The sequence below is a fragment of the Entelurus aequoreus genome, linkage group LG23, assembly GCF_033978785.1.
Source record: "Entelurus aequoreus isolate RoL-2023_Sb linkage group LG23, RoL_Eaeq_v1.1, whole genome shotgun sequence".
NCBI classification, from domain to species: Eukaryota; Metazoa; Chordata; class Actinopteri; order Syngnathiformes; family Syngnathidae; genus Entelurus; species Entelurus aequoreus.
In genome coordinates this window covers 9,529,789-9,554,315 of record NC_084753.1, presented here as the reverse complement: position 1 = coordinate 9,554,315, position 24,527 = coordinate 9,529,789, and the positions used below count along the sequence as shown (strand labels likewise).

The 24,527-nt window shown below is 39.8% G+C and overlaps 1 protein-coding gene across 1 annotated transcript in view; it reads right to left on the bottom strand.

Moving 5' to 3' along the window:
- Positions 1 to 510: 510 nt before the first annotated feature.
- The window catches only part of dglucy (D-glutamate cyclase), a 46,099-nt gene continuing 22,082 nt past the window's right edge, over positions 511 to 24,527 (bottom strand). Inside the window, exons 10-15 of the mRNA XM_062034965.1 lie at positions 22,056 to 22,198; positions 16,582 to 16,681; positions 14,362 to 14,510; positions 7,034 to 7,153; positions 5,745 to 5,902; positions 511 to 851 (exon numbers count right to left, since the gene is read on the bottom strand). Coding sequence (XP_061890949.1) covers positions 699 to 851; positions 5,745 to 5,902; positions 7,034 to 7,153; positions 14,362 to 14,510; positions 16,582 to 16,681; positions 22,056 to 22,198 — 823 coding nt within the window. The 3' untranslated portion in view covers positions 511 to 698. The remainder of the gene's footprint in view (positions 852 to 5,744; positions 5,903 to 7,033; positions 7,154 to 14,361; positions 14,511 to 16,581; positions 16,682 to 22,055; positions 22,199 to 24,527) is intronic.

Below are 24,527 nucleotides of genomic sequence, written 5' to 3'. Positions count from 1 at the left end.
GGAACATGCCTACAACTACTATGTAGTTGAGTGTGTGTGGAACATGCCTACAACTACTATGTAGTTGAGTGTGTGTGGAACATGCCTACAACTACATAGTAGTTGAGTGTGTGTGGAACATGCCTACAACTACTATGTAGTTGAGTGTGTGTGGAACATGCCTACAACTACTATGTAGTTGAGTGTGTGTGGAACATGCCTACAACTACTATGTAGTTGAGTGTGTGTGGAACATGCCTACAACTACTATGTAGTTGAGTGTGTGTGGAACATGCCTACAACTACTATGTAGTTGAGTGTGTGTGGAACAAGCCTACAACTACATAGTAGTTGAGTGTGTGTGGAACATGCCTACAACTACTATGTAGTTGAGTGTGTGTGGAACATGCCTACAACTACATAGTAGTTGTAGGCATGTTCCACACACACTCAACTCAACTCAAGTCAACTACTGAGTGAATATTTTCCAGATGAAAAAGACATGAAGACACAGACATAAAGTTCAATGTTCTTTAAAGCAGGAAATGATTGCTAGTTACCAAACATCCAAAGAAGTAACTAGAAATGATAGTTGATATATTGACTTACTATTCCAGGAGTCTTTGCACCTCTCAATTGTCTCGTAACGAGGCTGCAGTACAAGTCAACATGTCAATGTGCTCCATCAGCCAAAGGCAATCAGACCTCAAACTATTTATTTAGTAGTCTGAGTCCAAGGTGACCTCCAGTAGTTTGGCGATGATGTCAGAATGTGAGGGGTGAAAGGTCAGACCATCCACCTCCATGGCCAGGTTACCAGTTTTACCACTTCGAATGCCAAAATCCACCAGCGTTGACAAGATAGACTCCTCCTGAAAAATAAATCATATTTGAGTCCAGTTTCAATACACTTTGAATTACTGTAGGAACTAATGTTGTCCCCAGAACATTATCTTAGTACCAACATGTATTTCCATACTTTTCTAAATAAAGGGACCACAACAAATGTCATTATTGTCTTTATGGTAACAACAAATGTTAGTGTACATGAAACTTATGTTTATTATTGTCATTTAGTCCTTCAATAAAATGTTGAACTTGTCTTTTAGTAGTAAGTAAACAAACAAAGACTCCTAATTAGTCTATGCAGTAACATATTGTGTCATTTATACACCTATTATTTTATACACATTATGAGGGACAAACTGTAAAAATGCATTATTAATCTACTTGTTCATTTACTGTTAATATCTGCTTATTTTCTCTTTTAACATGTTCTATCTACACTTCTGTTCAGATGTAATAATCACTTATTTTTCTCTTCTTTGATACTTGACATTAGTTGTGGATGATACCACACATTTAGGTATGGATGTGATACCAAGTAGTTACAGGATCATACATTGGTCATATTCAAAGTCCTCATGTGTCCAGGGACATATTTACTGACTTTATAAACATAATATACATTTTTTAAAAAGGTAAAAAGATGTTGTGATGCCAAAAAATATGGATGTAATCATAGTAGTATCGACTAGATACGCTCCTGTACTTGGTATCATTACAGTGGATGTCAGGTGTAGATCCACCCATGGCATTTGTTTACATTGTGACGGCGGTGAGCTATTGTATCCTCCTACGCTGTGTAGTGAAGCATGTTTAGCTATTCCTCCTCCTCCAGTGATAATAATACTTGTAAGAAACTTACTTTATTTGTCGCCATGGAGACCAGGATTAGTGATTTAGAAGTAGCTAAAACACTGTGGATGGATGTTAGCCATGTGTTAAAGCAGCTCTTCCTGAGGGTGTTTCAGTGTTATAACTTCAACTTTATCTTGACTTTTTACACCAACATTCTCCCTTTTCTGTCTACACACTGTGTCTGCTTGTAAGTACTCTGTGTGTGTGCGCTGCCCAACATGCTCCTCTGCTTTTCTGTCTACACACTGTGTCTGCTTGTAAGTACTCTGTGTGTGTGCGCTGCCCAACATGCTCCTCTGCTTTTCTGTCTACACACTGTGTCTGCTTGTAAGTACTCTGTGTGTGTGCGCTGCCCAACATGCTCCTCTGCTCCTAAAAGCAGCAATGTGATGACGTGACGACTATGATTACATCGATATTTATTGGCATCACAAACTCTTTTTTCCTTTTTTCTAAATGTATATAATGTTTATACAGTCAGTAAATATGTCCCTGGACACATGAGGACTTTGAATATGACCAATGTATGATCCTGTAACTACTTGGTATCACATCCATACCTAAATGTGTGGTATCATCCACAACTAATGTCAAGTATCAAAGAAGAGAAGAATAAGTGATTATTACATTTGAACAGAAGTGTAGATAGAACATGTTAAAAGAGAAAATAAGCAGATATTAACAGTAAATGAACAAGTAGATTAATAATGCATGTTTACAGTTTGTCCCTCATAATGTGTATAAAATAATAGGTGTATAAATGACACAATATGTTACTGCATACGACTAATTAGGAGTCTTTGTTTGTTTACTTACTACTAAAAGACAAGTTCACTATTTTATTGAAGGACTAAATGACAATAATAAACATAAGTTTCATGTACACTAACATTTGTTGTTACCATAAAGACAATAATGACATTTGTTGTGGTCCCTTTATTTATAAAAGTATGGAAATACATGTTGGTATGGGGACAACACTAATATATACATATAGTTACTTTACAGACACTTTATGGCTCCCCCCCCCACCCCAGCCCTTTCTTTTTAGCCTGATGTGGCCCCCAAGTCAAAAAGTTTGGGCACCCCCCAGTATCAGCCTCTCTCTGATATCATCAGCCTCTCTCTGATATCATCAGCCTCTCTCTGATATCATCAGCCTCTCTCTGATATCATCAGCCTCTCTCTGATATCATCAGCCTCTCTCTGATATTATCAGCCTCTCTCTGATATTATCAGCCTCTCTCTGATATCATCAGCCTCTCTCTGATATCATCAGCCTCTCTCTGATATCATCAGCCTCTCTCTGATATTATCAGCCTCTCTCTGATATTATCAGCCTCTCTCTGATATCATCAGCCTCTCTCTGATATCATCAGCCTCTCTCTGATATTATCAGCCTCTCTCTGATAGCACAATCAAAGCAAACTTGGATCAGGCATGTTGTTGTTGTGTTGTTATCCTGTTGTTATTGTGTTGTTAGTGTGTTGTTATCCTGTTATTGTGTTGTTATCCTGTTGTTATTGTGTTGTTAGTGTGTTGTTATCCTGTTGTTATTGTGTTGTTATCCTGTTGTTATTGTGTTGTTAGTGTGTTGTTATCCTGTTGTTATTGTGTTGTTATCCTGTTGTTAGTGTGTTGTTATCCTGTTATTGTGTTGTTATCATGTTGTTATTGTGTTGTTATCCTGTTATTGTGTTGTTATCCTGTTATTGTGTTGTTATCCTGTTATTGTGTTGTTATCCTGTTGTTATGGTGTTGTTATCCTGTTATTGTGTTGTTATCCTGTTGTTATTGTGTTGTTATCCTGTTATTGTGTTGTTATCCTGTTATTGTGTTGTTATCCTGTTGTTATTGTGTTGTTATTGTGTTGTTATCCTGTTATTGTGTTGTTATCCTGTTGTTATTGTGTTGTTATTGTGTTTTTATCCTGTTATTGTGTTGTTATCCTGTTGTTATTGTGTTGTTATCCTGTTATTGTGTTGTTATCCTGTTATTGTGTTGTTATCCTGTTGTTATTGTGTTGTTATCCTGTTATTGTGTTGTTATCCTGTTATTGTGTTGTTATCCTGTTATTGTGTGGTTATCCTGTTATTGTGTTGTTATCCTGTTGTTATTGTGTTGTTATTGTGTTGTTATCCTGTTATTGTGTTGTTATCCTGTTGTTATTGTGTTGTTATTGTGTTGTTATCCTGTTATTGTGTTGTTATCCTGTTGTTATTGTGTTGTTATCCTGTTATTGTGTTGTTATCCTGTTGTTATTGTGTTGTTATCCTGTTGTTATTGTGTTGTTATCCTGTTGTTATTGTGTTGTTATCCTGTTATTGTGTTGTTATCCTGTTATTGTGTTGTTATCCTGTTGTTATTGTGTTGTTATCCTGTTATTGTGTTGTTATCCTGTTATTGTGTTGTTATCCTGTTGTTATTGTGTTGTTATCCTGTTATTGTGTTGTTATCCTGTTATTGTGTTGTTATCCTGTTATTGTGTTGTTATCCTGTTATTGTGTTGTTATCCTGTTGTTATTGTGTTGTTATCCTGTTATTGTGTTGTTATCCTGTTGTTATTGTGTTGTTATCCTGTTATTGTGTTGTTATCCTGTTGTTATCCTGTTGTTATTGTGTTGTTATCCTGTTATTGTGTTGTTATCCTGTTATTGTGTTGTTATCCTGTTATTGTGCTGTTATCCTGTTGTTATTGTGTTGTTATCCTGTTATTGTGTTGTTATCCTGTTATTGTGTTGTTATCCTGTTGTTATTGTGTTGTTATTGTGTTGTTATCCTGTTATTGTGTTGTTATCCTGTTATTGTGTTGTTATCCTGTTGTTATTGTGTTGTTATTGTGTTGTTATCCTGTTATTGTGTTGTTATCCTGTTGTTATTGTGTTGTTATCCTGTTATTGTGTTGTTATCCTGTTGTTATCCTGTTATTGTGTTGTTATCCTGTTGTTATTGTGTTGTTATCCTGTTATTGTGTTGTTATCCTGTTATTGTGTTGTTATCCTGTTGTTATTGTGTTGTTATTCTGTTATTGTGTTGTTATCCTGTTATTGTGTTGTTATCCTGTTGTTATTGTGTTGTTATTGTGTTGTTATCCTGTTATTGTGTTGTTATCCTGTTGTTATTGTGTTGTTATTGTGTTGTTATCCTGTTATTGTGTTGTTATCCTGTTGTTATTGTGTTGTTATCCTGTTATTGTGTTGTTATCCTGTTATTGTGTTGTTATCCTGTTGTTATTGTGTTGTTATCCTGTTATTGTGTTGTTATCCTGCTATTGTGTTGTTATCCTGTTGTTATTGTGTGGTTATCCTGTTATTGTGTTGTTATCCTGTTGTTATTGTGTTGTTATCCTGTTATTGTGTTGTTATCCTGTTGTTATTGTGTTGTTATTGTGTTGTTATCCTGTTATTGTGTTGTTATCCTGTTGTTATTGTGTTGTTATCCTGTTATTGTGTTGTTATCCTGTTGTTATTGTGTTGTTATCCTGTTGTTATTGTGTTGTTATCCTGTTATTGTGTTGTTATCCTGTTGTTATTGTGTTGTTATCCTGTTGTTATTGTGTTGTTATCCTGTTATTGTGTTGTTATCCTGTTGTTATTGTGTTGTTATCCTGTTATTGTGTTGTTATCCTGTTGTTATTGTGTTGTTATCCTGTTATTGTGTTGTTATCCTGTTATTGTGTTGTTATCCTGTTATTGTGTTGTTATCCTGTTATTGTGTTGTTATCCTGTTGTTATTGTGTTGTTATTGTGTTGTTATCCTGTTATTGTGTTGTTATCCTGTTGTTATTGTGTTGTTATCCTGTTATTGTGTTGTTATCCTGTTGTTATTGTGTTGTTATCCTGTTATTGTGTTGTTATCCTGTTGTTATTGTGTTGTTATCCTGTTATTGTGTTGTTATCCTGTTATTGTGTTGTTATCCTGTTATTGTGTTGTTATCCTGTTGTTATTGTGTTGTTATCCTGTTATTGTGTTGTTATCCTGTTATTGTGTTGTTATCCTGTTGTTATTGTGTTGTTATCCTGTTATTGTGTTGTTAGTGTTGTGTGTGTGTGTGTGTGTGTGACCTTGTCCACAGACGGCAGGTTGTCGGTCCAATGGTGTAACTCTTCAGAAGTCACGTGATCATTTCCCAGTCCTCTGTGCAGATATCGCAGGTGTGTGGGACAGGTGTGCAGCAGGTACACACCACAGGCCACAGCGTAACCTCCCCAGTTGGACACACCTGCAGGGGGGATGGGAGGAGGTGTGTGAGTGTGAGCGTGTGTGTGAGTGTGAGCGTGTGTGTGTGTGTGAGTGTGAGTGTGTGTGTGAGTGTGTGTGTGTGTGTGTGTGTGTGTGTGTGTGTGTGTGTGTGTGTGTGTGTGTGTGTGTGTGTGTGTGTGTGTGTGTGAGAGTAAGCATCAGTCACACACACACACTTGTAGCTTCATGCTGGACTATCCTGTGTCACTCTGCTCATGTGGAACACCCAGCATGGAGCACAACATGAGCAGAACATGGAGAACATGAACAGAACATGGAGCACAACATGAGCAGAACATGGAGAACATGAACAGAACATGGAGCACAACATGAACAGAACATGGAGAACATGAACAGAACATGGAGCAGAACATGGAGCACATGAACAGAACATGGAGCACATGAACAGAACATGGAGCAGAACATGAGCAGAACATGGAGCACATGAACAGAACATGGAGCACATGAACAGAACATGGAGCACATGAACAGAACATGAGCAGAACATGAGCAGAACATGGAGCACATGAACAGAACATGAGCAGAACATGAGCAGAACATGAGCAGAACATGGAGCACATGAACAGAACATGAGCAGAACATGAGTAGAACATGGAGCACATGAACAGAACATGGAGCACATGAACAGAACATGGAGCAGAACATGGAGCACATGAACAGAACATGGAGCACATGAACAGAACATGGAGCAGAACATGAGCAGAACATGGAGCACATGAACAGAACATGGAGCACATGAACAGAACATGGAGCAGAACATGGAGCACATGAACAGAACATGGAGCACATGAACAGAACATGGAGCAGAACATGAGCAGAACATGGAGCACATGAACAGAACATGGAGCACATGAACAGAACATGGAGCACATGAACAGAACATGGAGCACATGAACAGAACATGGAGCACATGAACAGAACATGGAGCAGAACATGAACAGAACATGGAGCAGAACATGAACAGAACATGGAGCACATGAACAGAACATGGAGCACATGAACAGAACCGCTACTTTGAAGGCCTGGTGCAGAACCCTGACTAGAGAAGGCATCAGGACTAGATGATGATGATGATGATGATGATGCACACCTGCAGTGATGGTGTAGTCCGCAGGAACGTCACAAGCTATCAGCTCCCCCTTTGGCATCAGGCTTTTCACCTTGTCCTTCACTTTGCCCATCCCCAGCTCATTGCCTCCATCACCAATTCCTGCACGACACAACATCTACTGTATCTTACAAGTAGTATTATCACTGGAGGACGAGGAATAGCTAAACATGCGTCACTACACAGCGTAGGAGGATACAATAGCTCACCACCGTCACAATGTAAACAAATGCCATGGGTGGATCTACACCTGACATCCATTGTAATGATACCAAGTACAGGAACGTATCTAGTCGATACTACTATGATTACATCTATATTTTTATCAACACAAAATCTTTTTTCCTTTTTTTAAAGTTCATATCATGTTTATAAAGTCAGTAAATATGTCCCTGGACACATGAGGACTTTGAATATGACCAATGTATGATCCTGTAACTACTTGGTATCACATCCATGTCTCTCAGGTGTTACATACCTGTTGTTGGTGTGTACCATGTCTCTCAGGTGTTACATACCTGTAGTTGGTGTGTGCCATGTCTCTCAGGTGTTACATACCTGTTGTTGGTGTGTGCCATGTCTCTCAGGTGTTACATACCTGTAGTTGGTGTGTGCCATGTCTCTCAGGTGTTACATACCTGTAGTTGGTGTGTGCCATGTCTCTCAGGTGTTACATACCTGTTGTTGGTGTGTGCCATGTCTCTCAGGTGTTACATACCTGTTGTTGGTGTGTGCCATGTCTCTCAGGTGTTACATACCTGTTGTTGGTGTGTGCCATGTCTCTCAGGTGTTACATACCTGTTGTTGGTGTGTGCCATGTCTCTCAGGTGTTACATACCTGTAGTTGGTGTGTGCCATGTCTCTCAGGTGTTACATACCTGTAGTTGGTGTGTGCCATGTCTCTCAGGTGTTACATACCTGTTGTTGGTGTGTGCCATGTCTCTCAGGTGTTACATACCTGTAGTTGGTGTGTGCCATGTCGCTCAGGTGTTACATACCTGTTGTTGGTGTGTGCCATGTCTCTCAGGTGTTACATACCTGTTGTTGGTGTGTGCCATGTCTCTCAGGTGTTACATACCTGTAGTTGGTGTGTGCCATGTCTCTCAGGTGTTACATACCTGTTGTTGGTGTGTGCCATGTCTCTCAGGTGTTACATACCTGTAGTTGGTGTGTGCCATGTCTCTCAGGTGTTACATACCTGTAGTTGGTGTGTGCCATGTCTCTCAGGTGTTACATACCTGTTGTTGGTGTGTGCCATGTCTCTCAGGTGTTACATACCTGTAGTTGGTGTGTGCCATGTCTCTCAGGTGTTACATACCTGTTGTTGGTGTGTGCCATGTCTCAGGTTTTACATACCTGTTGTTGGTGTGTGCCATGTCTCAGGTGTTACATACCTGTAGTTGGTGTGTGCCATGTCTCTCAGGTGTTACATACCTGTTGTTGGTGTGTGCCATGTCTCTCAGGTGTTACATACCTGTAGTTGGTGTGTGCCATGTCGCTCAGGTGTTACATACCTGTTGTTGGTGTGTGCCATGTCTCTCAGGTGTTACATACCTGTTGTTGGTGTGTGCCATGTCTCTCAGGTGTTACATACCTGTTGTTGGTGTGTGCCATGTCTCTCAGGTGTTACATACCTGTAGTTGGTGTGTGCCATGTCTCTCAGGTGTTACATACCTGTAGTTGGTGTGTGCCATGTCTCTCAGGTGTTACATACCTGTAGTTGGTGTGTGCCATGTCTCTCAGGTGTTACATACCTGTAGTTGGTGTGTGCCATGTCTCTCAAGTGTTACATACCTGTTGTTGGTGTGTGCCATGTCTCTCAGGTGTTACATACCTGTTGTTGGTGTGTGCCATGTCTCTCAGGTGTTACATACCTGTTGTTGGTGTGTGCCATGTCTCTCAGGTGTTACATACCTGTTGTTGGTGTGTGCCATGTCTCTCAGGTGTTACATACCTGTAGTTGGTGTGTGCCATGTCTCTCAGGTGTTACATACCTGTTGTTGGTGTGTGCCATGTCTCTCAGGTGTTACATACCTGTAGTTGGTGTGTGCCATGTCTCTCAGGTGTTACATACCTGTAGTTGGTGTGTGCCATGTCTCTCAGGTGTTACATACCTGTTGTTGGTGTGTGCCATGTCTCTCAGGTGTTACATACCTGTAGTTGGTGTGTGCCATGTCTCTCAGGTGTTACATACCTGTTGTTGGTGTGTGCCATGTCTCTCAGGTGTTACATACCTGTTGTTGGTGTGTGCCATGTCTCTCAGGTGTTACATACCTGTAGTTGGTGTGTGCCATGTCTCTCAGGTGTTACATACCTGTTGTTGGTGTGTGCCATGTCTCTCAGGTGTTACATACCTGTTGTTGGTGTGTGCCATGTCTCTCAGGTGTTACATACCTGTAGTTGGTGTGTGCCATGTCTCTCAGGTGTTACATACCTGTTGTTGGTGTGTGCCATGTCTCTCAGGTGTTACATACCTGTTGTTGGTGTGTGCCATGTCTCTCAGGTGTTACATACCTGTTGTTGGTGTGTGCCATGTCTCTCAGGTGTTACATACCTGTAGTTGGTGTGTGCCATGTCTCTCAGGTGTTACATACCTGTTGTTGGTGTGTGCCATGTCTCTCAGGTGTTACATACCTGTTGTTGGTGTGTGCCATGTCTCTCAGGTGTTACATACCTGTAGTTGGTGTGTGCCATGTCTCTCAGGTGTTACATACCTGTAGTTGGTGTGTGCCATGTCTCTCAGGTGTTACATACCTGTTGTTGGTGTGTGCCATGTCTCTCAGGTGTTACATACCTGTTGTTGGTGTGTGCCATGTCTCTCAGGTGTTACATACCTGTAGTTGGTGTGTGCCATGTCTCTCAGGTGTTACATACCTGTTGTTGGTGTGTGCCATGTCTCTCAGGTGTTACATACCTGTTGTTGGTGTGTGCCATGTCTCTCAGGTGTTACATACCTGTAGTTGGTGTGTGCCATGTCTCTCAGGTGTTACATACCTGTAGTTGGTGTGTGCCATGTCTCTCAGGTGTTACATACCTGTAGTTGGTGTGTGCCATGTCTCTCAGGTGTTACATACCTGTTGTTGGTGTGTGCCATGTCTCTCAGGTGTTACATACCTGTAGTTGGTGTGTGCCATGTCTCTCAGGTGTTACATACCTGTTGTTGGTGTGTGCCATGTCTCTCAGGTGTTACATACCTGTAGTTGGTGTGTGCCATGTCTCTCAGGTGTTACATACCTGTAGTTGGTGTGTGCCATGTCTCTCAGGTGTTACATACCTGTTGTTGGTGTGTGCCATGTCTCTCAGGTGTTACATACCTGTAGTTGGTGTGTGCCATGTCTCTCAGGTGTTACATACCTGTTGTTGGTGTGTGCCATGTCTCTCAGGTGTTACATACCTGTTGTTGGTGTGTGCCATGTCTCTCAGGTGTTACATACCTGTTGTTGGTGTGTGCCATGTCTCTCAGGTGTTACATACCTGTAGTTGGTGTGTGCCATGTCTCTCAGGTGTTACATACCTGTAGTTGGTGTGTGCCATGTCTCTCAGGTGTTACATACCTGTTGTTGGTGTGTGCCATGTCTCTCAGGTGTTACATACCTGTAGTTGGTGTGTGCCATGTCTCTCAGGTGTTACATACCTGTTGTTGGTGTGTGCCATGTCTCTCAGGTGTTACATACCTGTTGTTGGTGTGTGCCATGTCTCTCAGGTGTTACATACCTGTAGTTGGTGTGTGCCATGTCTCTCAGGTGTTACATACCTGTTGTTGGTGTGTGCCATGTCTCTCAGGTGTTACATACCTGTTGTTGGTGTGTGCCATGTCTCTCAGGTGTTACATACCTGTTGTTGGTGTGTGCCATGTCTCTCAGGTGTTACATACCTGTAGTTGGTGTGTGCCATGTCTCTCAGGTGTTACATACCTGTTGTTGGTGTGTGCCATGTCTCTCAGGTGTTACATACCTGTTGTTGGTGTGTGCCATGTCTCTCAGGTGTTACATACCTGTAGTTGGTGTGTGCCATGTCTCTCAGGTGTTACATACCTGTAGTTGGTGTGTGCCATGTCTCTCAGGTGTTACATACCTGTTGTTGGTGTGTGCCATGTCTCTCAGGTGTTACATACCTGTAGTTGGTGTGTGCCATGTCTCTCAGGTGTTACATACCTGTTGTTGGTGTGTGCCATGTCTCTCAGGTGTTACATACCTGTTGTTGGTGTGTGCCATGTCTCTCAGGTGTTACATACCTGTAGTTGGTGTGTGCCATGTCTCTCAGGTGTTACATACCTGTAGTTGGTGTGTGCCATGTCTCTCAGGTGTTACATACCTGTAGTTGGTGTGTGCCATGTCTCTCAGGTGTTACATACCTGTTGTTGGTGTGTGCCATGTCTCTCAGGTGTTACATACCTGTAGTTGGTGTGTGCCATGTCTCTCAGGTGTTACATACCTGTTGTTGGTGTGTGCCATGTCTCTCAGGTGTTACATACCTGTAGTTGGTGTGTGCCATGTCTCTCAGGTGTTACATACCTGTAGTTGGTGTGTGCCATGTCTCTCAGGTGTTACATACCTGTTGTTGGTGTGTGCCATGTCTCTCAGGTGTTACATACCTGTAGTTGGTGTGTGCCATGTCTCTCAGGTGTTACATACCTGTTGTTGGTGTGTGCCATGTCTCTCAGGTGTTACATACCTGTTGTTGGTGTGTGCCATGTCTCTCAGGTGTTACATACCTGTTGTTGGTGTGTGCCATGTCTCTCAGGTGTTACATACCTGTAGTTGGTGTGTGCCATGTCTCTCAGGTGTTACATACCTGTAGTTGGTGTGTGCCATGTCTCTCAGGTGTTACATACCTGTTGTTGGTGTGTGCCATGTCTCTCAGGTGTTACATACCTGTTGTTGGTGTGTGCCATGTCTCTCAGGTGTTACATACCTGTTGTTGGTGTGTGCCATGTCTCTCAGGTGTTACATACCTGTTGTTGGTGTGTGCCATGTCTCTCAGGTGTTACATACCTGTTGTTGGTGTGTGCCATGTCTCAGGTGTTACATACCTGTTGTTGGTGTGTGCCATGTCTCTCAGGTGTTACATACCTGTAGTTGGTGTGTGCCATGTCTCTCAGGTGTTACATACCTGTAGTTGGTGTGTGCCATGTCTCTCAGGTGTTACATACCTGTTGTTGGTGTGTGCCATGTCTCTCAGGTGTTACATACCTGTTGTTGGTGTGTGCCATGTCTCTCAGGTGTTACATACCTGTTGTTGGTGTGTGCCATGTCTCTCAGGTGTTACATACCTGTAGTTGGTGTGTGCCATGTCTCTCAGGTGTTACATACCTGTTGTTGGTGTGTGCCATGTCTCTCAGGTGTTACATACCTGTAGTTGGTGTGTGCCATGTCTCTCAGGTGTTACATACCTGTAGTTGGTGTGTGCCATGTCTCTCAGGTGTTACATACCTGTAGTTGGTGTGTGCCATGTCTCTCAGGTGTTACATACCTGTAGTTGGTGTGTGCCATGTCTCTCAGGTGTTACATACCTGTTGTTGGTGTGTGCCATGTCTCTCAGGTGTTACATACCTGTTGTTGGTGTGTGCCATGTCTCTCAGGTGTTACATACCTGTAGTTGGTGTGTGCCATGTCTCTCAGGTGTTACATACCTGTAGTTGGTGTGTGCCATGTCTCTCAGGTGTTACATACCTGTAGTTGGTGTGTGCCATGTCTCTCAGGTGTTACATACCTGTTGTTGGTGTGTGCCATGTCTCTCAGGTGTTACATACCTGTAGTTGGTGTGTGCCATGTCTCTCAGGTGTTACATACCTGTTGTTGGTGTGTGCCATGTCTCTCAGGTGTTACATACCTGTAGTTGGTGTGTGCCATGTCTCTCAGGTGTTACATACCTGTAGTTGGTGTGTGCCATGTCTCTCAGGTGTTACATACCTGTTGTTGGTGTGTGCCATGTCTCTCAGGTGTTACATACCTGTAGTTGGTGTGTGCCATGTCTCTCAGGTGTTACATACCTGTAGTTGGTGTGTGCCATGTCTCTCAGGTGTTACATACCTGTTGTTGGTGTGTGCCATGTCTCAGGTGTTACATACCTGTTGTTGGTGTGTGCCATGTCTCTCAGGTGTTACATACCTGTAGTTGTTGTGTGCCATGTCTCTCAGGTGTTACATACCTGTAGTTGGTGTGTGCCATGTCTCTCAGGTGTTACATACCTGTTGTTGGTGTGTGCCATGTCTCTCAGGTGTTACATACCTGTTGTTGGTGTGTGCCATGTCTCTCAGGTGTTACATACCTGTTGTTGGTGTGTGCCATGTCTCTCAGGTGTTACATACCTGTAGTTGGTGTGTGCCATGTCTCTCAGGTGTTACATACCTGTTGTTGGTGTGTGCCATGTCTCTCAGGTGTTACATACCTGTAGTTGGTGTGTGCCATGTCTCTCAGGTGTTACATACCTGTAGTTGGTGTGTGCCATGTCTCTCAGGTGTTACATACCTGTAGTTGGTGTGTGCCATGTCTCTCAGGTGTTACATACCTGTAGTTGGTGTGTGCCATGTCTCTCAGGTGTTACATACCTGTTGTTGGTGTGTGCCATGTCTCTCAGGTGTTACATACCTGTTGTTGGTGTGTGCCATGTCTCTCAGGTGTTACATACCTGTAGTTGGTGTGTGCCATGTCTCTCAGGTGTTACATACCTGTAGTTGGTGTGTGCCATGTCTCTCAGGTGTTACATACCTGTAGTTGGTGTGTGCCATGTCTCTCAGGTGTTACATACCTGTTGTTGGTGTGTGCCATGTCTCTCAGGTGTTACATACCTGTAGTTGGTGTGTGCCATGTCTCTCAGGTGTTACATACCTGTTGTTGGTGTGTGCCATGTCTCTCAGGTGTTACATACCTGTAGTTGGTGTGTGCCATGTCTCTCAGGTGTTACATACCTGTAGTTGGTGTGTGCCATGTCTCTCAGGTGTTACATACCTGTTGTTGGTGTGTGCCATGTCTCTCAGGTGTTACATACCTGTAGTTGGTGTGTGCCATGTCTCTCAGGTGTTACATACCTGTTGTTGGTGTGTGCCATGTCTCTCAGGTGTTACATACCTGTAGTTGGTGTGTGCCATGTCTCTCAGGTGTTACATACCTGTTGTTGGTGTGTGCCATGTCTCTCAGGTGTTACATACCTGTTGTTGGTGTGTGCCATGTCTCTCAGGTGTTACATACCTGTAGTTGGTGTGTGCCATGTCTCTCAGGTGTTACATACCTGTTGTTGGTGTGTGCCATGTCTCTCAGGTGTTACATACCTGTAGTTGGTGTGTGCCATGTCTCTCAGGTGTTACATACCTGTAGTTGTCATCCCTGCCAGCTTGTCTGCAGCAATAAACAAGTCATCAATTGGGTCCACAAGATGTTTGATGTTTATTCCTCTCATGTTGTAGTAGTTCCCATCTGCAGCTCGCCCACTGCGCTCTATCGCCACCATGTGGTCATACCTGCAACAAGTTCATAGTTCTTAGAAACCATCGCCACTATACATGACATGTGATGTACAAACCCCGTTTCCATATGAGTTGGTAAATGGTGTTAGATGTAAATATAAACGGAATACAATGATTTGCAAATCCTTTTCAAGCCATATTCAGTTGAATATGCTACAAAGACAACATATTTCATGTTCAAACTCATAAACTTTATTTTTTTTTGCAAATAATCATTAACTTTAGAATTTGATGGCAGCAACACGTGACAAAGAAGTTGGGAAAGGTGGCAATAAATACTGATAAAGTTGAGGAATGCTCATCAAAGACTTATTTGGAACATCCCACAGGTGTGCAGGCTAATTGGGAACAGGTGGGTGCCATGATTGGGTATAAAAGTAGATTCCATGAAATGCTCAGTCATTCACAAACAAGGATGGGGCGAGGGTCACCACTTTGTCAACAAATGCCTGAGCAAATTGTTGAACAGTTTAAGAACAACCTTTCTCAAGCAGCTATTGCAAGGAATTGAGGGATTTCACCATCTACGCTCCGTAATATCATCAAAGAGAATGTGGAGAAATCACTGCAGGTAAGCAGCTAAGCCCGTGACCTTCCATCCCTCAGGCTGTACTGCATCAACAAGCCACACCAGTGTGTAAAGGATATCACCACATGGGCTCAGGAACACTTCAGAAACCCACTGTCAATAACTACAGTTGGTCGCTACATCTGTAAGTGCAAGTTAAAACTCTCCTATGCAAGGCCAAAACCGTTTATCAACAACACCCAGAAACGCCGTCGGCTTCGCTGGGCCTGAGCTCATCTAAGATGGACTGATGCAAAGTGGAAAAGTGTTCTGTGGTCTGACGAGTCCACATTTCAAATTGTTTTCGGAAACTGTGGACGTCGTGTCCTCCGGACCAAAGAGGAAAAGAACCATCCGGATTGTTATAGTGTCAAATTGTAAAAGGCAGCATGTGTGATGGTATGGGGGTGTATTAGTGGCCAAGACATGGGTAACTTACACATCTGTGAAGGCACCATTAATGCTGAAAGGTACATACAGCTTTTGGAGCAACATATGTTGCCATCCAAGCAACGTTACCATGGACGCCCCTGCTTATTTCAGCAAGACAATGCCAAGCCACGTGTTACATCAACGTGGCTTCATAGTAAAAGAGTGCGGGTACTAGACTGGCCTGCCTGTAGTCCAGACATTGAAAAAGTGTGGCAGCTAAAATATGAGAAGGGAGACTGTTGAACAACTTAAGCTGTACATCAAGCAAGAATGGGAAAGAATTCCACTTCAAAAATGTGTCTCCTCACTTCCCAAACCTTTACTGAGTGTTGTTAAAAGGAAAGGCCATGTAACACAGTGGTGAACATGCCCTTTCCCAACTACTTTGGCACGTGTTGCAGCCATGAAATTCTAAGTTCATTATTATTTGCACAAAAAAAAAAAAAGTTTATGAGTTAGAACATGAAATATGTTGTCTTTGTAGCATATTCAACTGAATATGGCTTGAAAAGGATTTGCAAATCATTGTATTCCGTTTATATTTACATCTAACACCATTTCCCAACTCATATGGAAACGGGGTTTGTAGTATTAATTTCAATTGGTCTGCCATGATCTGTTCGGCAATTTCCTTGGTGTCATGTGACAAGGCTACATTTATTGTCAGCGTGTGAAAGTCGTGAAAAAACACTTGTGCATAAAAAGAAAAAAAGACTAACCTGGAAGTGGTGACAGGCAAGAACACACCAAAGTGTATTCAACACAAGGAGAAGTGCAGTAGCAGCTCATGACCACTAACATGTGTGGTGCAAGTCAATGAAGTGACCACTAACATGTGTGGTGCAAGTCAATGAAGTGACCACTAACATGTGTGGTGCAAGTCAATGAAGTGACCACTAACATGTGTGGTGCAAGTCAATGAAGTGACCACTAACATGTGTGGTGCAAGTCAATGAAGTGACCACTAACATGTGTGGTGCAAGTCAATGAAGTGACCACTAACATGTGTGGTGCAAGTCAATGAAGTGACCACTAACATGTGTGGTGCAAGTCACATTTTCAAACCTGGGCTTAGTCGGGTCGCCATGGTGACACAAAAACTGAAGTGCAGAGTTTGGTCCACTTTCTTCAAAGGTGACCAGTGGAATTGTGCTTTTCAGAACACCTGAGAATGAAAGTACACAATTATTACTTTCACACGGTGTCTTCTTATTGAATATAGTACTTGGATGAAACACAAACAAATAATGGTGTCAGGGTATTCCATAATAGTACTATACACTTTTATGTTATACAGTAGAAGCAATCAGTGTTGCTAACTTAGCCATTTGGTTGCTATATTTAATAGAGCTAAACTATTCATCAAAAATACTCATTTAGACTTTGAAACGGACATAAAACTGCAGTGCCGGTATTTGTATATGTTCCCTCATGCAGTGCCGGTATTTGTATATGTTCCCTCCTGCAGTGCCGGTATTTGTATATGTTCCCTCATGCACTGCCGGTATTTGTATATGTTCCCTCCTGCAGTGCCGGTATTTGTATATGTTCCCTCCTGCAGTGCCGGTATTTGTATATGTTCCCTCCTGCAGTGCCGGTATTTGTATATGTTCCCTCCTGCAGTGCCGGTATTTGTATATGTTCCCTCCTGCAGTGCCGGTATTTGTATATGTTCCCTCATGCAGTGCCGGTATTTGTATATGTTCCCTCCTGCAGTGCCGGTATTTGTATATGTTCCCTCATGCAGTGCCGGTATTTGTATATGTTCCCTCCTGCAGTGCCGGTATTTGTATATGTTCCCTCCTGCAGTGCCGGTATTTGTATATGTTCCCTCCTGCAGTGCCGGTATTTGTATATGTTCCCTCCTGCAGTGCCGGTATTTGTATATGTTCCCTCCTGCAGTGCCGGTATTTGTATATGTTCCCTCCTGCAGTGCCGGTATTTGTATATGTTCCCTCCTGCAGTGCCGGTATTTGTATATGTTCCCTCATGCAGTGCCGGTATTTGTATATGTTCCCTCCTGCAGTGCCGGTATTTGTATATGTTCCCTCATGCAGTGCCGGTATTTGTATATGTTCCCTCCTGCAGTGCCGGTATTTGTATATGTTCCCTCCTGCAGTGCCGGTATTTGTATATGTTCCCTCCTGCAGTGCCGGTATTTGTATATGTTCCATCCTGCAGTGCCGGTATTTGTATATGTTCCCTCATGCAGTGCCGGTATTTGTATATGTTCCCTCCTGCAGTGCCGGTATTTGTATATGTTCCCTCCTGCAGTGCCGGTATTTGTATATGTTCCCTCCTGCAGTGCCGGTATTTGTATATGTTCCCTCATGCAGTGCCGGTATTTGTATATGTTCCCTCCTAGACCGGGGGTCAGCAACTCACGGAGCGTCTTCAAAAATGTATGGAAATGGAAAAAATATCAATTAAATATTTTGTTGTAATAAGGTTTGTGTAGGAGGACAAACACGACACAAACCTTCCTAATTGTTAATATGTTGAATATGTTTGTGTTTATGCTTCACTGATGACACTATCTGGCGAGCGCCGTTTTGTCCTACTCATTTCAGCGGCCCTTGAACTCACCGTTGTGTGGACTGTTACTCAACAGTTTGTTTACATGTACAACTTTCTCCGACGCTGCCACAGAAAGACGTGTTTTATGTCACTCCTTCTTTGTCTCATTTTGTCCACCAAACGTTTTATACTGTGCGTGAATGCACAAAGGTGTTTGTAGCTATATTTGAGCTCATTTAATATCCTTTACTTATGTCCTCTGTGTATTTAATTTATATTTGCATGTTTCACGACACATTATCTGTATGTAATATTGTCAGCATTTCTCATAGTTGTTTGTGTGCCATGTTGTTCCAGACCACAGCAAAAGTTACCCAGCTTGTAAAGATTGTAATAAATCCATTAGAAGAAGACAGTTTCATTTAACTTGGACACACACATCTATACCTTTGACCATTCTAAGACAGTCATTACCAGGAGTTATCTCATCCTCTGAGAAGTTTTACTAATGTGTTCCAATGTTGTAAAAATGTGTAGAATAAATATTACATTTCAACATTTCTGTCAACAAAGATTTGCGTCAGCCTGCGACACAGTCATTTTGATAGTAGGCTAATATAGCTAATATAGACACTTACATCATGTGTTGTCTTCATTATAACACTTATATAAGACTTTTAAAGTCATTTTGATAGTAGGCTAATATAGACACTTACATCATGTGTTGTCTTCATTATAACACTTATATAAGACTTTTAAAGTCATTTTGATAGTAGGCTAATATAGCTAATATAGACACTTACATCATGTGTTGTCTTCATTATAACACTTATATAAGACTTTTAAAGTCATTTTGATAGTAGGCTAATATAGACACTTACATCATGTGTTGTCTTCATTATAACACTTATATAAGACTTTTAAAGTCATTTTGATAGTAGGCTAATATAGACACTTACATCATGTGTTGTCTTCATTATAACACTTATATAAGACTTTTAAAGTCATTTTGATAGTAGGCTAATATAACTAATATAGACACTTACATCATGTGTTGTCTTCATTATAACACTTATATAAGAATTTTAAAGTCATTTTGATAGTAGGCTAATATAGACACTTACATCATGTGTTGTCTTCATTATAACACTTATATAAGACTTTTAAAGTCATTTTGATAGTAGGCTAATATAGACACTTACATCATGTGTTGTCTTCTTTGTAACACTTATATACGACTTTTAAAGTCATTTTGATAGTAGGCTAATATAGACACTTACATCATGTGTTGTCTTCATTATAACACTTATATAAGACTTTTAAAGTCATTTTGATAGTAGGCTAATATAACTAATATAGACACTTACATCATGTGTTGTCTTCATTGTAACACTTATATAAGACTTTTAAAGTCATTTTGATAGTAGGCTAATATAGACACTTACATCATGTGTTGTCTTCATTGTAACACTTATATAAGACTTTTAAAGTCATTTTGATAGTAGGCTAATATAGACACTTACATCATGTGTTGTCTTCATTATAACACTTATATAAGACTTTTAAAGTCATTTTGATAGTAGGCTAATATAGACACTTACATCATGTGTTGTCTTCATTATAACACTTATATAAGACTTTTAAAGTCATTTTGATAGTAGGCTAATATAGACACTTACATCATGTGTTGCCTTCATTATAACACTTATATAAGACTTTTAAAGTCATTTTGATAATAGGCTAATATAGACACTTACATCATGTGTTGTCTTCATTGTAACACTTATATAAGACTTTTAAAGTCATTTTGATAGTAGGCTAATATAGACACTTACATCATGTGTTGTCTTCATTATAACACTTATATAAGACTTTTAAAGTCATTTTGATAGTAGGCTAATATAGACACTTACATCATGTGTTGTCTTCATTATAACACTTATATAAGACTTTTAAAGTCATTTTGATAGTAGGCTAATATAGCTAATATAGACACTTACATCATGTGTTGCCTTCATTATAACACTTATATAAGACTTTTAAAGTCATTTTGATAGTAGGCTAATATAGTCACTTACATCATGTGTTGCCTTCATTATAACACTTATATAAGACTTTTAAAGTCATTTTGATAGTAGGCTAATATAACTAATATAGACACTTACATCATGTGTTGTCTTCATTATAACACTTATATAAGACTTTTAAAGTCATTTTGATAGTAGGCTAATATAGACACTTACATCATGTGTTGTCTTCATTATAACACTTATATAAGACTTTTAAAGTCATTTTGATAGTAGGCTAATATAGACACTTACATCATGTGTTGTCTTCATTATAACACTTATATAAGACTTTTAAAGTCATTTTGATAGTAGGCTAATATAGCTAATATAGACACTTACATCATGTGTTGTCTTCATTATAACACTTATATAAGACTTTTAAAGTCATTTTGATAGTAGGCTAATATAGACACTTACATCATGTGTTGTCTTCATTATAACACTTATATAAGACTTTTAAAGTCATTTTGATAGTAGGCTAATATAGACACTTACATCATGTGTTGTCTTCATTATAACACTTATATAAGACTTTTAAAGTCATTTTGATAGTAGGCTAATATAACTAATATAGACACTTACATCATGTGTTGTCTTCATTATAACACTTATATAAGAATTTTAAAGTCATTTTGATAGTAGGCTAATATAGACACTTACATCATGTGTTGTCTTCATTATAACACTTATATAAGACTTTTAAAGTCATTTTGATAGTAGGCTAATATAGACACTTACATCATGTGTTGTCTTCATTGTAACACTTATATACGACTTTTAAAGTCATTTTGATAGTAGGCTAATATAGACACTTACATCATGTGTTGTCTTCATTATAACACTTATATAAGACTTTTAAAGTCATTTTGATAGTAGGCTAATATAACTAATATAGACACTTACATCATGTGTTGTCTTCATTGTAACACTTATATAAGACTTTTAAAGTCATTTTGATAGTAGGCTAATATAGACACTTACATCATGTGTTGTCTTCATTGTAACACTTATATAAGACTTTTAAAGTCATTTTGATAGTAGGCTAATATAGACACTTACATCATGTGTTGTCTTCATTATAACACTTATATAAGACTTTTAAAGTCATTTTGATAGTAGGCTAATATAGACACTTACATCATGTGTTGTCTTCATTATAACACTTATATAAGACTTTTAAAGTCATTTTGATAGTAGGCTAATATAGACACTTACATCATGTGTTGCCTTCATTATAACACTTATATAAGACTTTTAAAGTCATTTTGATAATAGGCTAATATAGACACTTACATCATGTGTTGTCTTCATTGTAACACTTATATAAGACTTTTAAAGTCATTTTGATAGTAGGCTAATATAGACACTTACATCATGTGTTGTCTTCATTATAACACTTATATAAGACTTTTAAAGTCATTTTGATAGTAGGCTAATATAGACACTTACATCATGTGTTGTCTTCATTATAACACTTATATAAGACTTTTAAAGTCATTTTGATAGTAGGCTAATATAGACACTTACATCATGTGTTGCCTTCATTATAACACTTATATAAGACTTTTAAAGTCATTTTGATAGTAGGCTAATATAGCTAATATAGACACTTACATCATGTGTTGCCTTCATTATAACACTTATATAAGACTTTTAAAGTCATTTTGATAGTAGGCTAATATAGTCACTTACATCATGTGTTGCCTTCATTATAACACTTATATAAGACTTTTAAAGTCATTTTGATAGTAGGCTATACCACTGGCTTGAAAGTTTGCTGCTCTTTTTAAAAAGGGCATGTTGCATGTTCCAGTTGTGGGGCTTTGGGGTTAAATAGTTTTCAATGAATGTCAGTGGGCGGGGCTGCTGGAAGATAGGACAGTTAGGAGGAACACAATGTAGTCCTAGGTGGACGTACCACTTCAATCTCAATCTTCACCACTAAACTCCCACCTTTCTTCACAGCTTCATCAATGATGGCCTGATTCATCTCTAAGGCTCTCCTGTCCATCACCATTGTAACTTTCTTGCCCAGGGAAAGGAGCATGGTCGCCATGGCAATAGCTCCAGGTGGGCCATCAGTCTCATCGGGAGGGCTGAAGGCAAAATGTCAAAACAAAGTTATAGCAAATGTTAACATTTTAAGACTATGTAGCATCATCATTTGAAGATGATAACGTTTACATTTTAAGACTTTGTAGCATGCATCATCATTTGAATTTAAATTGCAAATATACAAACCCCGTTTCCATATGAGTTGGTAAATGGTGTTAGATGTAAATATAAACGGAATACAATGATTTGCAAATCCTTTTCAAGCCATATTCAGTTGAATATGCTACAAAGACAACATATTTCATGTTCAAACTCATAAACTTTTTTTTTTTTTTGCAAATAATCATTAACTTAGAATTTCATGGCTGCAACACGTGCCAAAGTAGTTGGGAAAGGGCATGTTCACCACTGTGTTACATGGCCTTTCCTTTTAACAACACTCAGTAAACGTTTGGGAACTGAGGAGACACAGAACACTTTTCCACTTTGTATCAGTCCATCTTAGATGACGCTCAGGCCCAGCAAAGCCGACGGCGTTTCTGGGTGTTGTTGATAAACGGTTTTTGCCTTGCATAGGAGAGTTTTAACTTGCACTTACAGATGTAGCGACCAACTGTAGTTACTGACAGTGGGTTTCTGAAGTGTTCCTGAGCCCATGTGGTGATATCCTTTACACACTGATGTTGATGCAGTACAGCCTGAGGGATGGAAGGTCACGGGCTTAGCTGCTTACGTGCAGTGATTTCTCCACATTCTCTTTGATGATATTACGGAGCGTAGATGGTGAAATCCCTAAATTCCTTGCAATAGCTGCTTGAGAAAGGTTGTTCTTAAACTGTTCAACAATTTGCTCAGGCATTTGTTGACAAAGTGGTGACCCTCGCCCCATCCTTGTTTGTGAATGACTGAGCATTTCATGGAATCTACTTTTATACCCAATCATGGCACCCACCTGTTCCCAATTAGCCTGCACACCTGTGGGATGTTCCAAATAAGTCTTTGATGAGCATTCCTCAACTTTATCAGTATTTATTGCCACCTTTCCCAACTACTTTGGCACGTGTTGCTGCCATCAAATTCCAAAGTTAATGATTATTTGCACAAAAAAAAAATGTTTATGAGTTTGAACATGAAATATGTTGTCTTTGTAGCATATTCAACTGAATATGGCTTGAAAAGGATTTGCAAATCATTGTATTCCGTTTATATTTACATCTAACACCATTTCCCAACTCATATGGAAACGGGGTTTGTATATACTGTATATACTCTCATATACATATGTATATGCGTTAGGTAAGGGAAAAAACAGTCTATTTCAGCCCTACCAGCCGGTTTTGCAAGTTTCCCTGCTCTTCAGGGGATTTATATATATATATATATATATATATATATATATATATATATATATATATATATATATATATATATATATATATATATATATCATATTAATATAAATGCTATATAGTTAATACCTTGTTTACTTCTGTGTGGACCTCCTGAAAGTTTTGTTACTAGACACAAATAGCTAAACAACAGCTAATTAGCGCCAAACATGACTAAATGTGGAGAGTGTTTTGCATTGTTCCCATCATGCATTGTAGTTGATTTAAATGGCTGTTATAGCGAACTTTGTTAAGTGCTTGGGTGTTGTTGTTGTTGTTTTTTATATTACCCACAAAGTTGAGTGATCAGGTTGTGTTATGTGTGAGCATGTGTATCAGTCAAGTTGCTTTACTTACACCATGAGTGGAAAACGTTGTTTGGATTGAGTCATATATAAAAACTTCCAATTGAAAATACATGCTCATTAACCTGAAATACTCGCCTTGTCCACAAGGTGGTGGCAAAACAGCAGCAATCATACTGTCAGATCTTTACAATTATGTTGGAGGCACCCCACGGGTCACATGACTAATTCACTGGTGACGTCACAAACTGTGTGGACATCTTTACATTTTTAGCAGTGTGTGTGTGTGCTCGTATGACTAGACTACAACCTGCTCGTCCTCTGTTAAACACCAGGGTTGTTTGTTAGCACAACGCAGCAGTGTCTGCATACACCAGAGCTGGGCAAATATTTGGACTCGGGGGCCACATTGAGAGAAAAAATGTGTCCGGGGGGGCCAATGTGCATGTGTGTATAAATGATATGTACACATTTAGATGTAAATATCTGCTGTACAGTATGTGTGTTTTTCCACTAATACCAAAAGTCACAATGTCCCATAGAGTTCTAAAAACATTATGACAGACCACCTCAAAAAAACGGAATGGAATTTTACAGTTTTTTACAGAATGGGACACCCAAAATGTACGTGAAAATAAAGAAAGTGGGATTTAATATTAACTATGAACAATAAAAGA